The 19,216-nt window shown below is 57.6% G+C and overlaps 5 protein-coding genes across 5 annotated transcripts; 2 read left to right on the forward strand and 3 right to left on the reverse strand.

The window, feature by feature from the left end:
- The first annotated feature begins 872 nt into the window (after window positions 1-872).
- Window positions 873-2,435, forward strand: F5144DRAFT_399640 (Alpha/Beta hydrolase protein). The gene is made up of 6 exons (XM_066784806.1): window positions 873-1,081; window positions 1,155-1,197; window positions 1,261-1,301; window positions 1,367-1,518; window positions 1,576-1,701; window positions 1,798-2,435. Exons 1-6 carry the CDS (start codon window positions 1,018-1,020, stop codon window positions 2,224-2,226), a joined length of 855 nt encoding a protein of 284 aa, XP_066638227.1. The 5' UTR covers window positions 873-1,017; the 3' UTR covers window positions 2,227-2,435.
- Window positions 2,419-5,739, reverse strand: F5144DRAFT_399704 (Mechanosensitive ion channel-domain-containing protein). The gene is made up of 3 exons (XM_066784807.1): window positions 4,127-5,739; window positions 3,827-4,077; window positions 2,419-3,775 (listed from the first exon to the last, which is right to left on the reverse strand). Exons 1-3 carry the CDS (start codon window positions 5,529-5,531, stop codon window positions 2,645-2,647), a joined length of 2,787 nt encoding a protein of 928 aa, XP_066638228.1. The 5' UTR covers window positions 5,532-5,739; the 3' UTR covers window positions 2,419-2,644.
- A 1,757-nt stretch (window positions 5,740-7,496) lies between these two features.
- On the forward strand, window positions 7,497-9,347 carry F5144DRAFT_587207 (uncharacterized protein). Its single transcript, XM_066789827.1, has one exon. It carries the CDS (start codon window positions 7,669-7,671, stop codon window positions 9,271-9,273), a length of 1,605 nt encoding a protein of 534 aa, XP_066638229.1. The 5' UTR covers window positions 7,497-7,668; the 3' UTR covers window positions 9,274-9,347.
- Window positions 9,348-9,444: 97 nt separating this feature from the next.
- On the reverse strand, window positions 9,445-17,648 carry F5144DRAFT_399924 (uncharacterized protein). The gene is made up of 3 exons (XM_066784808.1): window positions 17,227-17,648; window positions 11,221-17,131; window positions 9,445-10,959 (listed from the first exon to the last, which is right to left on the reverse strand). The coding sequence occupies exons 1-3, from the start codon at window positions 17,319-17,321 to the stop codon at window positions 9,616-9,618; spliced, it is 7,350 nt and encodes a 2,449-aa protein (XP_066638230.1). The 5' UTR covers window positions 17,322-17,648; the 3' UTR covers window positions 9,445-9,615.
- Window positions 17,649-18,197: 549 nt separating this feature from the next.
- On the reverse strand, window positions 18,198-19,125 carry F5144DRAFT_607206 (uncharacterized protein; the record flags this gene model as incomplete). Its single annotated transcript, XM_066791535.1, has 3 exons — window positions 18,198-18,703; window positions 18,763-18,934; window positions 19,021-19,125. 3 exons carry the CDS (start codon window positions 19,123-19,125, stop codon window positions 18,198-18,200), a joined length of 783 nt encoding a protein of 260 aa, XP_066638231.1.
- Window positions 19,126-19,216: the final 91 nt, after the last annotated feature.

Consider the following 19,216-nt stretch of genomic DNA (forward strand, 5'->3'; position numbering starts at 1 on the left):
GCGTGCCTTTGTGATTCCCTAGCAAGCCTGGCATCGACCACCGGTATTGCGCCTGCAGCAATTACATAGAGATATTTTGCTTGCAGCTTGCATGTTTCCTAACTGGGGTATTAGATCTATGTACGAGGTGAGGCACGTCCCTGGCAGCAGTCGATTCCCGCAGCCTCAGAGGAGTGGAAAGCATTGATGGGCCGGGCAGCTCAGCTTTGGTCAGGCAGTAACTCAGAGCCCGAGCCGAGGAGTATCACGATTGATGATTGACGGGCAAAGCTGGCTAGATTTGTTATATCCACACACCTCCTACCACCCTACCTGCTTACCGACCATCTCGCTTTCAACCATTTGAGAGCCATTCTCGACAACTATCACGAACTGCGCGTCTGAGACTGGTTGAGGCGCGGCAGCCGCAAACACCCCCTTTGGTGGCACTGCTGCATAAAATTTCAGCCTTTGAGGGTGTAGACATGTACCCCGAAGTACCCCGCGGACCCCACTTACGATCTTGCAGGGTCTTGGCTGAGCGTTCCAGGTTGCGGTCTGGGTGCCTGAAGCACTGCCATCGCGAAAGCTCTTTGTCCACCAAGCCTCCCTCCCTTGGAAATGCCCAATCGGCCAGACATGACTTCTTTCTTTCTTTTGTTAAGCTGCCAAACTGACATTCCATCCGTGTTTCCAATGGGTTCGAAATTGCAATTTGCTCTTTCCCTGGGCACCTCCGTAGCGTCATTTCAAAGTTCCCCGCCACCGCCCTTCGATGATGAAGTCATGAGGCGATAAGATAATGCTTGGCTGCCCCGCAATCAAGCAGCTTCCCCTCCAGATGCCAGGAGCGGGGCATTGCTCAGTAATGCAAACAGACGGGAGCTATTTTCAGGGGCGGCAACAACAGCTACCAAAAAGTCCGTTGCGTTGGAGCTAGAGTCCCTGTCACGCATTTCAGGACTTTCAGGTCTACCTTTACATGGTTGTAATTTTCACAAATAAGCAGAGCTGCCAAACAACTAGCTGTTGCCCATCATGTTAATTAAGGAGAGCTTTGTTGATGTGGAAACACTCGCCGATGGCAAGGAGGGTTCGATGAGTGAGTACGGCCTCAGTTTGGCTCTTAGTATTATTAAATTTGGCAGTATCAAATTAACGCAACCGACTGCCAGGAATCTTCCTGTTCCATCCTACCATCCCCGGTTATCCCAACGCGTGAGTGACGCCATTCAAAACTGTGTTTTATTTGTTGGGTAGCTTACAAGCCCCGTCTGCTAGCCGCTTCCCCGGAGTTGTACTTTTCAGCGAGATCTACCAGGGTGAGATGGCATTCTCTCCGGTCAGCGACCAGCAACTTATTATGTGTGATGGGTTTGTGAGGTAGTCACTGGCCCGGTCGCTCGATTTGCAAGACAGATTGCCGGCCAGGGCTACATCGTGGCCGCCCCCAGTAGCTACCATGACTTTACCGGCCCCGAGCCTCTGGCATACGACGTGCCGGGAACCGACAAGGGGAACGAGTGGAAGATAACTAAGGTAGGCAAGCCTCAAGCCTTGCCGTTCCGTAACCCTTCAACTAACCAATGCATTTAGACCCTCAACTCCTACGACGAAGACTCAACCCGATCAGTCGACCACCTCCTCTCACTGCCCACCTGCACTGGCCGTATCGGCGCAACAGGCATGTGTCTAGGCGGACACCTGGCCCTGCGCGCAAGTGTATGCCTCCCCTTCCTTTCACCCCCTACCCCCTACCTTCCACCTCCCTCCACCCCAAGCAGATCAGCTCTCTAACCCCCCCTTCTTTCCATCCAGCTCGACCCCCGCATAACCGCCTCAGTCTGCTACTTCCCCACCGACATCCACACACGGACACTCGGCCCATACACGTCCGCCAACTCGTCGCCGACGGCGCCCTCGGCGGACAGCCAGCACACGCTGGACCAGCTGGGGCGGATCCGGGGCGAGGTATCGCTGATCTTCGGGGGCAAGGACACGCACGTGCCGGACGCCGGGCGCGACCTGATCCGGCTCAAGATGCGCGAGGCCGGCGTCACGACCAGCTTCCACGAGTTCGCGTGGGCGCAGCACGCCTTCATCCGCGACGAGCTGAGCAAGGGCCGCTACGACCCTGCCGTGAGCAGGGCCTGCTTCGAGGTGCTGCTCGAGGTGTTTGGCCGTGTGTTGAAGACCGAGCTCGGCGAGCCTGAGAGCGGCGTGCCCGCTGTGGAGCATGTTTGCTGAGCAGTGGATCGGCAGGTGGCTTTCTGTGATAGTGATCGAATAGTAAGAGATGGAAGCAGTTCGATCGGTTGAAAATCTCAAGTTGGCTTTCTAGAAGTCATGTCTATACACAAAAACAAGGCCTGCCTGCTGGCCATGCGATATGCAGATGCAACGCAATATGACCGCAATGCTTGTCCCCAACCCCCCCAAAATCTCTTCTGTCCTGACAAAACGGACCGTCTCCTTGAAATCTGTAACAAATTCACAAAACCTCTAAGCATCCAACGCCATTAGTTGGTGATTGGCACCCAAATGATCACCCCAAACCGCGTATCAAATTCAGTTCTGATGTTCCCATTCTACGTTTCCTTCATTAATAGAATCCGCCTTTGGCCCTAAATGGCTTCCCCATCTCCTTTTTGATAGATGTTGCCTCCTAAATCCTACCCGAGGGCCCCGAAGGCCCAGGCTGCCCTTGGGCAGGGCCGCCTTGCTGTGGTTGGCTGACGCTCGATCCTCTATGCCTCGCGCCAACCAGTGGCCTCCCGGACGCGCCTTGGGGGTGCGCTCCCGGTTGCTGGACAGCCAGATGCGTCCCGCTGGACGGTGGGGGAGGACCCCCGTATACGCCCTGTGGGTGAGGTACACCAGTGTCACTGGCCACCGGGCTAGGCGCCTGCGCGTTGTACGCCGACCAGGTGTTGTACGGCGACCCCGCCGGGGGCGGAATGCCTGCCTGCCTCTCCACGTCGAACGAGTGGTTGTCTGGGCGGGTCGACGTGGACGTGCGTGTCAGATGGACAGCCGGCATGCTCGGGTCGTCGCCCAGAGAATGCGGAGGGGCCGTCTCGCCAGCTCTGCGGCGCCCGCGCTGGGATTCACGGGTGCTCACGCCGCCGACGGTGTCAGAGCGTGATACGGCGGCCGCAGCAGCGGAATCCCCGTGGCGGAGACGGTCGGCCGAGGGCTCACGGCTGGCGAGGGTGTTGTCATAACCCCAGTCGTCGAGCGCTTCAACCACGGGGTTAGATGTGTTAATGTTATCGGCTGCCCGTTGCTCGGTCGAGTCAGCGTTAGCAGTCTCCTCAGCAGTCTGGTTCGCCAGCTTCTTAGCCGCCTTATCTTGCTCAGACTTGGTACGGGCCTCAGCAGCGAAGGTATCCGTGACGGCGACGCTGTATGATGGGTTGGCGGGCCCGCCGAGAGCATCGCCGCCACCTCCCGGGCCGTTGATGGGCACGCGCCTGAGAGCCAGAGTAAGAGCACACAGGAATTTGGAGCGGCGCGTGGCTCGAACGGCGTCGTTGTGCCAGTTGGACTTGTGCTTGATGGCGATCTTGAGAGTGAGCTTGTCGCAATCGCCGACGCCGCCGACACCAATGGCGATATCTGGTTGAAAGTCGCGGCTGTTGTCCGGCGACCGCACAAACTGCTCTAGCTCGACGCGCAGCAGCTCGATATCCTCAAACGACGTGTCAAAGGCGACATTGACGTCAATGACTTCCTTCATGGCCTTGCTCCGTGTCACGTTCTCAACCCACGCATTGTTCAACACAATGTTGGGGACCTGACTGGTTAGCTGCCGATAATGAGAAGGAGGGCATTAGCGGGAACCTACCTGGACGACTTGCATCTTGTCGATACGAGTAAAGACGGTGTAGAGGAGAGAGATCTTCTCGACGATCAACTGCTCCTTCTCAGGGCCAGTGATATCTACACGGTCCCCGACATCGTATGGGTGCTTGACAAAAAGGAAGATGCAGGAACCCAAAAACTCTTGCGTAGTGACGGCGAAGACGAAGGACAGCGAGAGAAGCGTGGTACCAGCCGTAGTAAGGGTGGCAATGAAGCTGCTCTGGAAGACGGCCACTGGGGTTTGTTAGCGGGTGAGTGTGGTTCGAAGGAGGAGAAAACGTACAGAAAATAATAATAACGGCGATCAGAACGACGAAGAGAAGGACCTTATCGAAAACCGCGAGCGCCTGACCGATATCCTTCATGCTGTGTCCGATGGCCTTCCGCTCCTTTCCGATCTCGACGACCTTGCGGATCATCTCGTCCAGGCTGATATCGCCATTCTGGTCGGCATCGATGGCGTTGAAACATTCTGTGGCTTCTTCGCGGTGGGCGGGACCCATGACCTCGATAATGTCGTCTAGCGAAAGCGCCTCTTGACCCTCGACGACAAACGACATCCAGAGGCGACGAGCCATAGCCTCAGAACTGCGGACTTTCTCAAGCGCTTCGACCACGACCGAGTGGGCGGAATTAGGGTTGAAAACTTGCTTTCCCGTGATTTCAGAAGCGATGTTGCCGAACACAGACGTAATTTTGTCACCCAAACGGCCGACATCGCCAACGATCCTCATTGCGGCGGGTCCCTGCTTGCCGCCGCTCTTGCCGCGGGCAAGCATGATCTCGATACTATCGGCGATGATGATGTCCTCTTCTTCAAACTCGGGGCAGTACATGGGGAAGAGGGTCCGAGAGGCCTCATACATGAGACCTAGGAGGAAGATGTCGCGCTTGGAATCCTGGATGCGGTTCGCAAAAGATCGTTGGTGGTAACTGATGCTGATGAGCTGCACCAGGAACTTCTCGCCTAGAAGGACCGCCGACGAGATAAAGAGCGACAGCAAAATGCGCACAATAACGTCCGACCACTGTCTGTTGGCACCATCCCACATGAATTTGAAGGAAAGCCAGGAGGCGAGGCCCCAGAAGAAGAGTGAGAGTGGGATTTCGAGGGCGCGTATCACGGTGGCGTACTTTCTCGTGCCGGAACTGACGACGCCGCTCAGAAACATGAAGACGAACGGCAGGACGTGGGCGACCAGCTTCCCTGCCCAAAGGGTGAGCCATGATATCTCAATCCAGAGAAACAGCAAGAACAGGCTGTGACGCTCTGCGCTGCCCAGTTTGACGCGGTCCTTGTCTCCTGTAAGCGGGAGAACAATAATGGGGACGGCGAGTAGAATGGCGACAGGGACGACGTAGACGAGGTACCGCATGAGGGCGGAGAAGCCGATGATCTTCGTGTAGAAGCGGCCCATGGCATTCAGCGAGGTACCCTCAGATAGGCCAGAGCCGGAGCGCTGCAGGTCGTTCTGGATGCGCCTCCTGCCCGCTGGGCCACCAACGGCCTTGTCGAAGAGGGCATGTTTCTCATCCATGCGCTCGGTGTTGACTCTCCGGGAGCCGGTTGAGCTCGCATTGGACTTGATGGTGCGCAGGGGAATATCCTGCATCTCGGTCGCGGTCGACTCGCCCGAGATGGGGAGGAAGCCCTTGTTATGGGGCGACCTCGGTGACCTTAACGACATTGGTTAAGTCCCGAGGGAGCACAGCTCAGTATTGTTGTCTTAGACGCAAAGTTCAAGGGATGGGTCGAAGAATGTGGCCGTGGCTAGTGGTCTCGTGGCCCGGGCACCTGGAATGGCCGTCGGCGTGACTTTTCCCGTGGAACCGAGGCGAGTCTCAGATTTGAACAAGTTCAAGTTTCGAGGTTCTCAAGGCGATGAACGAGTTGGGACGAACGTTGACTCGCAAGTGCAGCCAGGGCACCCAACTAAAATGAACAAAGCGCGAAAAGAGGAAAAAGGGCCCTTCCTTGTCTTGAAGGCGCCAGCAAACGAGGATCAAACCAAGTCCTCCGCTGATGGTATCAACCCGGGAACAACGAGGAAAAGGTGGACTGATAAACGAGGGTTGTAAGGAACTGACTGAAAGAGGGGCCTAAGATGTCACATCCAGAAACGAGAGGGGATGGTGACAAAGAGGGTGGGGTGCAGAATGCAGAGCGCAAGAAGAGTTCTTCCTCGATGACTTCTCGAACATTTTGTTGGATCGCGTCGGAGGTCGGGTCCAACATCCACATGGGCCTTGAAATTTCCCTCCTCGGCCAAGCCACTCCAAAGCCCGGGGAAAGGGGAAAGTGGTCCTGTCGTACCTGCCAATTGGACCCTTCCCGCGTGCCGCTCCCGGGAGGCGCTCTCACGAAACACCAAGGCACCAGCTGAGCCAGTAAAGTCAACAGCCCCAAGAGCCACCCCCTGGAGCCCTCAAGGCGCAGGATCAGGGCGGGCGAGGGTTAGAGGAGCGAAAACCGCCCAAACTGCATTTCCCTGTTTCACATTTAACAACCCCTTGTAAGCGGGTCACTTTTAAGCCCGGCCGATTGGGCAATGCACCTCGCAGGGTCCACACGCTTTGCTGCGAATGCTTGCAGTGGAGCTATCAAAAAAAAAAAAGTGAGGATGGCATGGAAGGCCAGAACACAGTACCGATCCGTTTGCTAGCAACTGTTCTGTGAGATCTCGTAACGAGAACTTGGCGAGACAAGGGTTCAGGACTCCAGCAATCGCCTTGGAATTAGGGAAGAATTACGGTATCGATCGCAAAACCGTCCTGCGAATTTTTGCCATAAGCTCGGTTCATCCGATATCCGGGACTAATGTTAGTTGGTGCGGCGTTGCATCCTGTGAGCCTGTCTTCCATAGCCGGCGGTTTGCATGTGTCCATCCATATCCATGGGAATCACGACACGACTCCAACTGATCTGCGCGACCGCCCTCTGTGGGGATTGAGAAGCATGCAGCACGTCATGGCTGTGTCGGTCTTTTCAACTTGGATGGGATCTGCGTACAATCGCTGAGAACCCCTCACGATCGCCTTCGCACGATCCCCGCCACAGGAATCATGAGGACCCAATCACAACAAGTGGTGCTGTGCCCCAAGGAGCAAAGAGTTGGCTGGCTCCCAGATATCACAGCGTGCACAGCTCTAGCTCCTGTAGTAGCACAAACATGGCCAACTGAAAAGGTCATCTGAGGATGGTAAGGAGTAATGATCACAACAAAAGTCCTTGAAACCAACTGGTCACACTCCTCACGAACTGATTACCTCGTTAGTGTAATTGCCTTTCGTGCAGCTTACTGTTGCATATCCCATCCACATGGGGTGGTCGGGGATGACAAAAGTATGAAGGTCTCGCTGCCTCAGTCACAACCAAATACGGAGACAGTCATCTGGCTCTGGGGAAGCGCGGGAGGTCTCATCGACGGTCTCGACAGGTTAACTTAGTGCCGGCATGCTGGATACTGGATGAGCCGACTTGGCGACGGGCCGGGCCAGGCGAATGAGCCGGTATGAAATGAAAATTCCAATCTAGTACCAACCAGGAAAGTATTGCTTGCGAGGATAAAAAAAAAAATTTAAAAAAAAGAAGAGAAGAAGGAAAATAGGTCGGCGACACAGCAATTCCCTTTCCCCAGACACATCGTGGACTTTGCCAAGCCTATTGTGGTCCTAGCTCCCGCAAATCTTGGGCTTGGCGACACTGGAGCTCTGGGTGTGACCCACCATCACCAAATCGAAGATAAACCACAATTTCGATCATGACTTTTTGACCTCTTTGGTCAAGGTCACCACCAGCCCGCATATCCAAGACAACTGCACGAAATGAGGCCGCCCTCTGTTGGCGCCAGGGGGTCATTGAATTGGTTACGATGTCTCAGCCAAGCCCCCCTTAGACGCCCTACCGTCCTACCGCATTCCCACCTAACCCCGCCGCGAACAATACCACGAGCTCTCTTCCATAACACGCGAACCCTCCTGCAAGACGTTTCAGAACACCAGCAGCCGCCCACCGCCCGACAAACGACGACAGGCCCCAAGCCCGCGCCCGACCTCAAACACATCCGCCAAAACCCCGAGCTCTACGCCCAAAACTGCCGCGACCGCAACTACCACGCCGCCGCCGCCTACCCCGCCCAAATCAACGACCTCTTTTCCCAATGGCATGCTAAGCAGCAGGAGGGCCGCAGCCTGCGCGAGCGCCGCAACCTCCTGCGCCGCCAACTCGCCGACCCGGGAACGACCCGCGACGACGCCGACCAAGATGCCGCCGGGTTCCGCTCGCTGTCCCGCGAGCAGCTCCTCGAAGAAGCCCGCAAGGTCAAGACCGACCTGAGCGCCATCGAAGAAGCCGAGTCCACCCTCGCCGCCGAGATGCAGCGCCTCGCGCTCGCCATCCCCAACCTCACCAGCGACGCCACCCCGCGCGGCCACGAGCCCACCGTGCTGAGCTACATCAACGACCACCCGGAGCCCGGCCCGGCGCCGTCCGACCGCGTGTGGCGCTCCCACGTGCACATCGGCGCGGAGCTCGGCATCCTCGACTTCGCGGGCGCGGCGGCCACCTCCGGGTGGGGCTGGTACCACCTCATCGACGAAGCCGCGCAGCTGGAGCAGGCGCTTGTCAACTACGCGCTCACGGCGGCGACGCGCGCCGGCTGGCGGCAGGTCAGCCCGCCCAGCATGGTGTACTCGCACATCGCGGGCGCGTGCGGGTTCCAGCCGCGGGACGCGCACGGCGAGACGCAGATCTACGCCATCGCGCAGTCGGCCGAGGACGCCGCGCGGGGGAAGCCCGAGCTCAGCCTGGCGGGCACGGCCGAGATCCCGCTGGCGGGGATGAAGGCCGACACGGTGCTGGACGAGCGCGAGCTGCCGGCCAAGCGCGTGGCGGCGTCGCGGTGCTACCGGGCCGAGGCCGGCGCGCGCGGGTCCGAGACCAAGGGCCTGTACCGCGTGCACGAGTTCACCAAGGTGGAGCTGTTCGCGTGGGCGGCGCCCGACGAGGCCGTGGCACAGGAGCTGCTGGACGAGATGGTCGACCTGCAGACGGAGCTGCTCGGGTCGCTGGGCCTGCACTGCCGCGTGCTGGAGATGCCGACCGCCGACCTGGGCGCGTCAGCCACGCGCAAGTGCGACATTGAGGCGTTTTTCCCCTCGCGCCGCGACCGCAACGACGGCTGGGGCGAGGTGACGAGCGCGAGCATCTGCACCGACTACCAGACCCGCCGCCTGGCCACCCGCGTCAAGCTGGCGAGTGGGAAGTTGGTGTATCCGTTCACGGTGAACGGCACGGCGATGGCGGTGCCGCGGGTGCTGGCCGCCATTTTGGAAAATGGGTGGAACGAGGCTGAAAAGACCGTGACGATCCCCGAGGTGTTGAGGCCGTGGATGGAGGAGAGGGAGAAGATCGGGCCACGGCATCGTTAGGATGATTGATGGTCTGCGGCTCTTAAAAGCTTAAAACATGTATCATATGTGTCACTGATTGCAATGTACGAACGAAATGCGTAGCCAAAGTCAACTTTCATGTTCATCATCTGAGTTATCCATACAAAACAAAAATTACCACCCGCCACCAGCATGGCCTGCCAAAGCAACCCACGACGCCCTGCCGCAAACTATACTCAAACAACAAGGCCCCATGATCATAAATAACATAAGGAATCAAAACAAAAGAGAGAATACCGCCCCGTCCCCAACACCCCTCGTCATTTCCGCCATGTGTCATCCAACCATCCCACCCCATTCCCTATCCCAGTCCATCAATCATCAACTCGCCGCCGCAACAGGCACACTTGCTTCCCTCTCCATACCAACATCGCTTTCCCTACCGACCACACTCTCCGTCCAGTCGCTCGCCGCATCATCAATATCATCCCCATTCCCCTGACCAGCCTCATTCTCAGACCAGCCGTCATGAAGCTCATGCTCGTCCGCAGGGGTGATCACGGTCGTACCGTGGCTCGACCGCCTGAGACTTCTCGCATCCTCCTCCTCCTCCTCCTCCCTGTCAACATCCACATCGTCGCCGAGGTCACTGAACCGGTCCTCCTCATCGGCAAGATCCTCCCCGAGAGGTTCCTCCTCATCATACTCCGTTGAAGGCGTCACATCGACATCGACATCGACAATCTCAGGCTCCGTGTTGGTCGGTTCCGAAATGACGATGTTGACGGGCGGGACCGGCTGCGACACCTCCCTCTCGCGGTGGTGCTCGTTGTATGCGTCCTCATCCCCCTCTTCCAAATCCATCCCCATCCCCGTATTCTCCTTATCCTCCGCAAGTCCGGCGCCGAGATCGCCATACCCCTTTGATGCGGGAGCAGCAGCAGCAGACGATGTCCAGCTGGTCTTTCGCAGCCCCCTGGACGCCGCAGCCCCGCCAGCGGTCCTAACGCTCTGGCTACGCTTCATGCCGCCGGAAGGTACGTTGTTGGTGATCTGGCTGAGGGAGAGGATCCGACGGTTGGAGGCAGACGAGGGAGTTCCGTTGGGGGTGCTGGCCTTACTGCGCATGGCCAGGTTAATGGCGCTCCGCGGCTTGGTGGTGCCAGCTTCGGTGGCCGCCGGCGCGGGGTCGGCCGACCTCTGAGAAGACGACACGCGCTTGCGGCTCATCGAGTCACGACTGCTGTTGGCGGCGGCCCGGTTGGTCTTGGCCATGAGTAGGACCCGGGAATGGTCCATGACGCCTTCAAGGATGCGGCGCTCGAGGCTCTCTGCGCGGGCCTCCATGTCGTGGAGTTCCTCGCGGCGGAGACGGAGGGCTGTATCGAGGGAGGAGAGGTCAGCGGTGAGACGAGTCTTTTGGCGGCTGAGGTTTTCTTGTTCAGAGCGTAGAGAGAGAAGGCTATCCTTCATCCGCGATTCGTCCTCCTTGAGCGTGGCAAGGAATTCGGCGCGGAGTTGTTCCTGCTCTTCGCGGAGAGAAGCGTTCGCGTCCTTGAGGCGGGCCTCCTCCTCCATCAGGTTGGCGAGCAGCTCGATCTTGAAGCGCTCTTGCTCCTCCTTAAGGGTAACCTTGATTTGTTCTTGCTCTTTCCTCAGGGCCTCGTTAGCTTCGCGGAGCCGCTGCTCCTCCGCCTTGAAGTTGGATAGGAAGGCTTCCTTCATGTGCTCCTGTTCCTCCCGGAGGCCGGCATTCACCTCCTTCAGAAGCGACTCTTCTTCGCGGAGGTTGGCGATGAACGTGTCTTTGAGACCTTGCTGTTCTTCGCGTAGAGCATCGTTCATCTCCTTGAGCCGAGATTCCTCGTCGCGGAGGTTGCTGAGGAAGGTTTCTTTCAACTTCTCCTGCTCCTCCTTCAAGGCGACATTCGTCTCCATTATGCGGGCCTGCTCTTCCTTCAGGTTGTTGAGGAAAGCCTCCTTCATTTGATCTTGCTCCTCCTTCAAGGCGACATTTGTCTCCATCAAACGAGCCTGCTCCTCCTTGAGGGTAGTAAGGAAGGTCTCTTTCAAGTGCGCCTGTTCCTCAATTAGAGTGGTAGTAGCCTCCTTGATCCGGGACTCCTCCGCCATCATATTCGCAAGGAACTGCTCATTGATCTTGTTGTGCTCCTCCGGGAGGGTGACGGTGATCGACTCCTTCAAGCGAGTTTCCTCTTCCCTGAGGCTAGCAATGAGGGCATCGACCTGTTCCTTCTCCTCGCGACGCCGTTCAAGGGCGATAGTGGCTTCCTGCAGTGCCTTCTCGCGATCCTCGTGGTCGTCCGCAATCCGCTGGGTCTGGGCGGCCAGGAAAACGGCGAGTTCCGCTGCCGTCGCCTTGACCTGGGCATGGACCTGATTAAGAGTCTCGAGTTGCTCGAATGCCTTGTCGGCCACCTGAGTATGGCCAACAAGGGTGTCCAGCTTCTCGATCACTGCGGTGTCATCGTACTTCTCAGGAGGTGGAGGGAGCAATGGGTGCTCGACCCGCTCTTGGATTGCCAAGGTAGATGTCCTGAGGTGCTCGTAATGCTGGGCCAGAACCAGCATGACCTCCTGAACGCTCTCGAGAATCTTGGGTTGGTACTCAGACACTTGGCCCTGGAGACCCTCCATTTTGCCGATGGCTTCCTGGACTTGCTCCCGGGTAAGCTGATGCTCGGCCTTGTCCTCGGTGTGGTTCTCGTCCGACTTGGTGACAAGATCCTCGACGCGCTCAAAGACAGTTTTCGAGGCCTCCTCCATCTTCTCCATGGAATCGGTGACGGCCGTGCCGAGGGTGTCAACTAGCGACTTGAGCTCCTCAGCAATGGCCTTCGTGCCGCTGACAGCAGCCTCCATCTCGAGGTCCTTTTCTTCGGCCTTTGTGGCCCGCTCATCCTGGATGAGCTGGAGCTCCTCGTACTTGGTCATCAGCTCAGACATGCGTTCGTCGAACTTGGACAGTAGTACGTCGGCGTTGGTCTGCAGCTTCTCGTCCAGTTCGATCTTGACACCGATAAGGCCCGTCTTGGCGTCCTCGAATTCAAGCTTTATGGTATCGAGCACCTCCTTGACATCCTCGCTGATGTTTTCGTTCTTGCGAATGCTGTCTGTCAAGGTATCGAGGATGGTATGAATCGAGTCGATGCCGCGAGCGCCGTCCTCAAGCTTGGCCCTCATAAGGGCCTGGAACTCTTCCAGAACGGTCTTCACCTCGGTGACGTTCACGCTCACACCAACGATCTCGGCTTGACGGTCCTCGAACCCCTTGATGTTGGCTTCGGCGTGCACATCAAACCGTTCCTTGAAATCGCCCAGACGGATTTCCAGAGCCTCGAGGTCCTCCTTGGACGGGAGGTTGACAAGGTCGACCTTCTGGATATGCTCAATGAGCGACTTGGTATCAAGGCACACTGCCTCAACCGCTTCGACATCCGTCTTAGTGATCTTCTCGGGATCCTCGAGTGCCTTCTCGTGGCGTTCCTTCATGTCGTCAAAGGCAGCAACGATCTGGTTGACAAGTGACTCAACCATGGCCACATCCTCCTTGCGAGACAGGCTATCCATCTGCGTGGCCAGGCCGCCCAGGCTCTGGCGAGTGTCGTCAATGAGGGTCTCCAAGGCGTCGATGTGTTCCTTGCGCGAAATGGTATCGAACTGCGTGGACAGGCCGTTGACGCTCTCGCGCGCCTCGAGAATCAGGGTCTCCAACGTGTCGATGTGATCCTTGCGGACAGCCTGCTCTCCGTCCATGAGGTCGTCGAGGCGGGATTTCGTGTTCCGAAGAATCGTCTCAATCGCCTCAACGTCCTCCCTCGAGGCTGCGTCAGTGCTGGCCCGAACAGGCGGAGGCGCTGCTGTTTCCTTGGTTGCCAAGTCATTCACAGTCTCTTGGATCTTGCGGATACTCTCTTCTAGACCCCCGAGTGGCTCCCGGTTTGGCATTCCGGCAACCGACTCGGCAACATCTTGAAGGGTCTTCTCCATCCCAGCCAGGTCTTCCTTTGAAATAGAGGAGACGGTGGGTTTTGGAGCCGACTCCATAGCTTCGACCTTGATGCCAAGCTGAGTGATCAGCATCTCGAGGTTCTTGATGTCGTCGTGCTTCAGCGTCTGCTCGGTAGACACCACGGCCTTGGAGTCATCCCCGATGGTAGCCAAGGCCCGGTCGTTCTTGGTTTCCTCACGAAGGGTGTCGATGTCAGTCCGCACGCTGTCCAAACCCTCTTTGAGTGCCTCGAGGATTTCGTCATTGGCTGTCAGATCTGCTGGCTTGTCACGAAGGTTGTTTAGGCTAGTGCGGATATCGCCCAGACCTTCTTGCAACGCATCCAAGATTTCGTTGAGACCGGCAATTGGTCGCGTGCTGATCTCCGACCGAAGGCTATGGAGGCCGTCATGGAGAGCCTCGATAACCTCTTTGTTGTTACCTGGCTGAGGGATGGCAGGCACCATTGACGAGTTGACTATGTCGCGAAGGGTATCGACTTCTTCCTTCAGCATCGCCCGAGAGCTATCCGAAGACCGTGTGACGAGTTCGGCCAGTTCTTTGCGGAAACCGTCGAGGGTGCTGAGAAGCTGATCCATAACCTCCTGGGAATCGGACTCGCCCTTCGCACGGTCGACATATTCTTCGATCTCCTGACGCAGCTTTTCGAACCCATCTTTGGTTGCGTCAAGGACTTGCTCCGTGCCCAGAGCGTTGGCGGCAATGTTCTCCTTGGCCTCCTCAGATGCGGCCTTGATCTCGGTCTGCAAGAGCTCCTTGATCTCATGAAGACGTTGCATGACTTCATCGTTGTTCCCCCCTGGGGAGACCAGAGCGTTGGATTGTACCGAGGAAAAGTCGAATGCTTCGAGCTCCTTCTTCAGGAGGGCCCCGATGTCAGCAGAGAGTTCCAGCGACTCGAGGCCCTCCTTGACAACATCAACCACATCAACACGAGACAGGTCCGGGCCTGAAGAAGAGGTGGGGAAATCGAAGCCTTCCAGAACCTGCTTCACTGAATCCGCAACATCTTGAGAGAGATTAGTGGTGCCAAGGCCCTCTTTGACGGCGCCAACGACATCAGCATGGGATAGCTCAGGGCGGGCCACAAGAGCGGAAGAAAAGGTGGAAAAGTCAAAGCCTTCCAACGCCTTCTTGACCGCGTCAGTGACATCCTTGCTGATGTCGAGGGACTTGAGGCCCTCCTTGACAGCATCCTTCACGTTTTCCTCGGGGACATCCGCACGGGGGACGTCTCCGCGGGTGACGTCTCCGCGGGGTACCAGCGCAGACGAATGAGCGGACGAGAAGTCAAAGCCCTGCAGCGCCTGCTTGACAGCAAGTGTAACGCTGTTGCTGAAGTCAAGACCCTCGATCCCTTCCTTGACGGCGTCTGCTACATCGACCCTCGAGAGGTCAGGCCGGGGGATGGTAGCGGAGAAATCAAATTTCTGGAGGCCTTGCATCACGGCTTTCAGAACGTTGTCCGAAAGGTCAGATGTGTCGAAGCCCTCCTTGACGGCATCCAAGATATCGGAAGAGAGGTCGAGAGACTTGAGCCCTGACTTCACTGCATCCGACACGTCTCCCTTGGATACTGACTGAGGCACCAAGGCATTGGATTGGATGACGGAAAAATCAAAGGACTGCAGGCCCTCGGTAACGGCGTCGAGAACATCATCTCTGGTGAGATCGGATGGAGGGGGGGCGGCCTGGGGTGTAGGGAAGTCGAAAGTGTGGAGGCCTTCCTTAACGGCATCTAGCATATCCTCTCGAGTAATATCGGTACCCATGCCGGGGGCGACGGGGAACTCGAACTCTTCCAGGCACTCCCTAACGGCCTCGAGAATCTCGTCCCTCGACAGCGTCGCCGGGGTTTCGACCTTGGGAGGGACGTAGTGCTTGAGGCCGTCCATAACGGCTTGGAATACTTCGTCCCGGGTGGCGCCAGGGGGGCGGTCGTCCCGGGGAGCATATGCGCGAAGGCCCTCTTGCAGACAGGCAAGGACCTCGTCCCGTTCCAAGCCAATCTGCTGGATCTCGATCTCGGGCTTGTACTTCTCCCAGGCGTCCTTGACTGCTTGGACGACGTCTTCTCTCCGGAGCTCAGGCGTACGAGGTTTGGATGCTTGCGTGTCCTTCAGAGCGGCTCGCACACTGTTGTAGATCTCCTTGTAGTCAATCGAGGACTCGCGGGAGCCGACGGTAGCGACCGACTGGTGGCGATGTTCACGGAGAAGGTTGTTCATCTGCTGGCTCATCTCAGACAGCCCCTCCTCGACGACCTTGGTCATCTCGGCCTTGGTGAAGGCCTCTGAGCTGCCCACGTTCTTTTCGGCGACCTCATCCAATCGGCGGCCAATCTCGCGCCCCATGCCGAGGACCTCGCCACGGAGCTCCCTCACAAGCGCCTTAGTCTCAGCCGTGAGGCCGCCGCCTTGGGCGACGCTGTCCTTAACGCTTCGGATGGCTTGCATGAGATCGTCGTTGAGAACGTCGGCGCCTCGGGCATTGCGGCCTTCCTGACCTGGAAGCATGCGTGAACCTTGCGAAGCAGAAGCCGCGGCGTGTAGGAAGTCGAGAGCTCCCCGGCGTGACATGCCATCATCGTCGTCAAAACTCCAGTTCCTGTCTCGGCCACCGCCGTCGCTGCCACCCCCCCGGCCTCCACCGGCAGCTGGGATGACGGCTTGTTGCTGGTTGGACTTGACGAGCCGAGCGAGTTCCTCGACCTTCCCGGCCGTAGCCATACCGGACAGTCTCTCGGCAAGCTCGGTGAGGCGGTTAAGGAGCGCATCCTGACCATCCTTGGTGCCCATTTCTCGCATGATCTTCTCGAGCAGGGCAACCGTGGCGGACGACGGCGGTGGCGCGTCGGAGACGAGGGAGGGGGTGCTGAGGAGGGACTCTCTGTCAAAAGAGGCGGCAAAGCTGTTGGGAGAAGGTATTCGCGGGAGCGAAAACGGCCGCGCCGACTTTGACAGGGTCGGAGACGAGGGCGGGTGTCTCCCTTCCAAAAGCAGAGGCCCTCCATAAGGGTCTCGGGTGGTGGAGGGCCGTGTCTTGGCGTCCGTGATCAGTTCACGAAGGCTTTTGCGGATGTCCTCGTCTCGCGCATTGGTGGCTTCCTTCAAACTGAGCAGGTCTGTGGCATTGTCCCTGCTACGTCTGCTCAGCAGCGACATCTCTTTTTGGAGAGTGGTGGCGATATCAGTAAGGCTGAGGATCTGGCTGGACAGTGAGTCGAGCTGCCCTGGTGCTGGGGGCTTGACCATGGGCTTGGCGCCATTTGTGATATTCGCCAGGGGGATCTCGGGCTCTTTATGTACGGGCGTGGTGTTGTTGCTTTGCGTGGTCATATTTTGCAGAGCAAGCATGGTGGCAGACTGGGGAGGGGTGTTCTCGCCGAGAATGCTGTGATGGGGTCGCCGGACAACCGGGCGGATGATGGGGGTCAGACTAGGACCCGGCGTTGGAGTACTAGTGGCCGACCGGTCTTGCCTGTCGTCCCGTTGCTCCACGAAGGGGTCCCGGGTGTCCCTCCTTTGGGGCGTGCTTGGCCTCTCCATCTTCTCGGGCGACCTTGGTGCCGATTGGGGCGACTCACGGCCGCCACTCTCCAGCATAAAACCCATGTCCTTGACCGAAGGAGGCTGGAGCGACTGCATGCGACGATGGGAAGATGGCCGCAAAGCGGACCGTTCTGGAGATGCGTCGACCCGCTTGGGCACATGCGGCACCAAGGCGGCGCTCTCACGGGCCTTCTCGGCCATAGCGGCATGCGCCGACTGGATGGCACTCGAGGTGCCGGCGCGGGAGACGCTGGGCGACTGTGGGTTGAGCGGGAGCGGAGGGGGTGCCCGCTCGGGATCAGAGCTGTCCCACCTGTTCTTCATTAGCGTGCGCCAGAGAAGCGACATGACATGGTCATCGCGGCTTGCGAGAGTGGAGGACCAGAGGAGGAGAACTGGGAAGCTTACATGGGAACCAAGGCGCGGTGGTCAATAGACCCGGAATGTTGATGTTTCATGGGCCTATCCTGGTCACGAGGGGCATCCCTCTCTATGGGCGGCATTGTGGCGGAAAAGGTGGTGGTGGTGGTGGTGGTGGTTATTTGTGGTGGCGTGTGTTTATGCGTGATGATGCGCAAAGTACCTTAGGAAAGGTAGGGCGAAATGAGACGAGGGGATCGCTGGAATGCGATGATGCTGCGATGCTGCGTGCTGCGATGGGGGTATCTCTCAGGTTCAAAGTCGCAAAAAAAGCAGGCAGGCAGTCAGTCTCGCTTCACCTCGAGTTCCAGACTCCCAAAGGACAGCGCAAAAAAAAACAATGTGAGGTTCAGGTCAAAGCAATGCTGGCATGCTCCTGCAAGTGGGTATATTGAGGCCTTGTTAAGACTATCGAAGAGGGGAGAAGGGATGGGGGTGCCCGCACGATTTGACTTGATTTGAGCCCTGCGTTGGCGCCCTGCGGGCCAATTGCCTGCGATTACCCTGTCGCATTGTTGATTTGTTTGGGTTCCCTGAGCAACGGGGCAGGAACGACCGGGGTTTACCCTGCTGCCCCTCGATTGGAAAGCACAGACTGCGGGAGCTCCCGTAATCGATAAGCAAACTGGCCCAAGTTCGGGACGGTTTCCCACGGTCCACCTGATCTTCTTGTTGCACTTTCAACTTTCACTTCGCCCATTGCGAGATCAATCCATCCGAAGGCGATGAGGTGGGTGAGTGGGCATGGTATCTCACCGCCTCTCTGTGGGAGCAAAACCGAAGCAACATTAGAGTGTAAAATTCCTTCGGTCTTCCAATTTTCATTGGCTAAGCAACCTGTGGCCTTGGGCGTTATACCCAATCAATCGACAACGGCTCCTCAGGCCGAGAGCTTCGCCGGTGGATTTGGGGTCGACTCTTGCCATCCTCGAGTGAGCCCCATGGCCAAACGGCCAAATTTATGCCAGGATTTTAGCATCTGACTTAGCCGGCCGCTGCCCGAAGATGGTACTCCCGACGCGCACCTCGCCGCTACCCATGGTGATGGCCCCCTCAAAATCCTCGCTCATGCCCATGCTCAACTCCAGTTCCCGGTTCAAGCCCAGTTCTTTGACAACCAAATCCCTCTGCTCCACCAGCAACTTGAAATCCTCGTTCTCGTTTTCTGCGGTGGTAGCCACACTTCGGGCAATAGCCCCAATGGTCATCAAACCGAGCAGGTGCAGGCTGGGGCAGTCGTTGACAATAGACCGGCAGAGCGACACCAGTTCTTCTCCCGGCGCGCATCCGGATTTGGACTCCTCGCCGGACGTGTTCAACTGGACATGGATATTGAGTTTTTGCGTCTCGGGCTCAGCCTTGATCTTCTCGCCCCTGTACTTATCAAGCAGCTGAGCTTTCTTGAGGTTGTCGACGCTGGACACACACCAGAGGTTGGGGATTTTGGCAAGGTCTTTGCAGCGGCCTGGTTCCCCTTTAGCATATATTTGACTGATGTGTAAACCTTGGGTCCTCAAGACATACCTGACTGGAGGCCACCGATAAAATGCCACTGGATGGTCTTGGGTAGCAACTCGGCTTTTTGGCTCAACTCCTGGGCGTAATTTTCTCCAAAGTGCAGTTGACGGACTGGCGGCTCATGGAGAGCGAGGATGTCGTTGGCGGGCTTGAGTTTCGAGACAGCCACGAGCCGTACCTTTGAGTCTCTGTTAGATATGATGCATGAAGACTGCAACTCCCACACGCGGCTCGGATGATACAGAGAATACAACGAAAACTTACTGGACGACCCTTAGCCACCGCAGCTACTCTCTCGCTAACGCCCTTTAATTGCGAAATAAGCGCAGATGCTCGTGCTGGGTCAACGATCATCTCTGTTTCGCTCATTATGATTCCGTCAAAATGCTGTTTGTTCGGTACAGGAAATGCAACGGCCCATACTCTCAGTCATACCCTGTCAGGCTGTCAAGCTGCACGC

Source organism: Chaetomium tenue (genome assembly GCF_020726465.1).
Source record: "Chaetomium tenue strain MPI-SDFR-AT-0079 chromosome Unknown F5144scaffold_8, whole genome shotgun sequence".
Taxonomy (NCBI): Eukaryota; Fungi; Ascomycota; class Sordariomycetes; order Sordariales; family Chaetomiaceae; genus Chaetomium; species Chaetomium tenue.

Bases quoted from the DNA above. Each gene is read 5' to 3' on its own strand.
- F5144DRAFT_399640 (XM_066784806.1), top strand. From the start codon at position 1,018: ATGTTAATTAAGGAGAGCTTTGTTGATGTGGAAACACTCGCCGATGGC. The intron at 1,082-1,154 runs GTGAGTACGGCC...ACCGACTGCCAG, and splicing joins TGGCAAGGAGGGTTCGATGA to GAATCTTCCTGTTCCATCCT. The intron at 1,702-1,797 runs GTATGCCTCCCC...CTTTCCATCCAG, and splicing joins ACCTGGCCCTGCGCGCAAGT to CTCGACCCCCGCATAACCGC.
- F5144DRAFT_399704 (XM_066784807.1), bottom strand. From the start codon at position 5,531: ATGTCGTTAAGGTCACCGAGGTCGCCCCATAACAAGGGCTTCCTCCCC. The intron at 4,078-4,126 runs GTACGTTTTCTC...AACAAACCCCAG, and splicing joins CGCCGTTATTATTATTTTCT to TGGCCGTCTTCCAGAGCAGC. The intron at 3,776-3,826 runs GTAGGTTCCCGC...CTAACCAGTCAG, and splicing joins ACAAGATGCAAGTCGTCCAG to GTCCCCAACATTGTGTTGAA.
- F5144DRAFT_587207 (XM_066789827.1), top strand. From the start codon at position 7,669: ATGAGGCCGCCCTCTGTTGGCGCCAGGGGGTCATTGAATTGGTTACGA.
- F5144DRAFT_399924 (XM_066784808.1), bottom strand. From the start codon at position 17,321: ATGCCGCCCATAGAGAGGGATGCCCCTCGTGACCAGGATAGGCCCATG. The intron at 17,132-17,226 runs GTAAGCTTCCCA...AATGAAGAACAG, and splicing joins CACCGCGCCTTGGTTCCCAT to GTGGGACAGCTCTGATCCCG. The intron at 10,960-11,220 runs ATGAAGGAGGCT...GAACAGGAGCAC, and splicing joins TGAAGGAGGAGCAAGATCAA to ATGAAGGAAGCCTTCCTATC.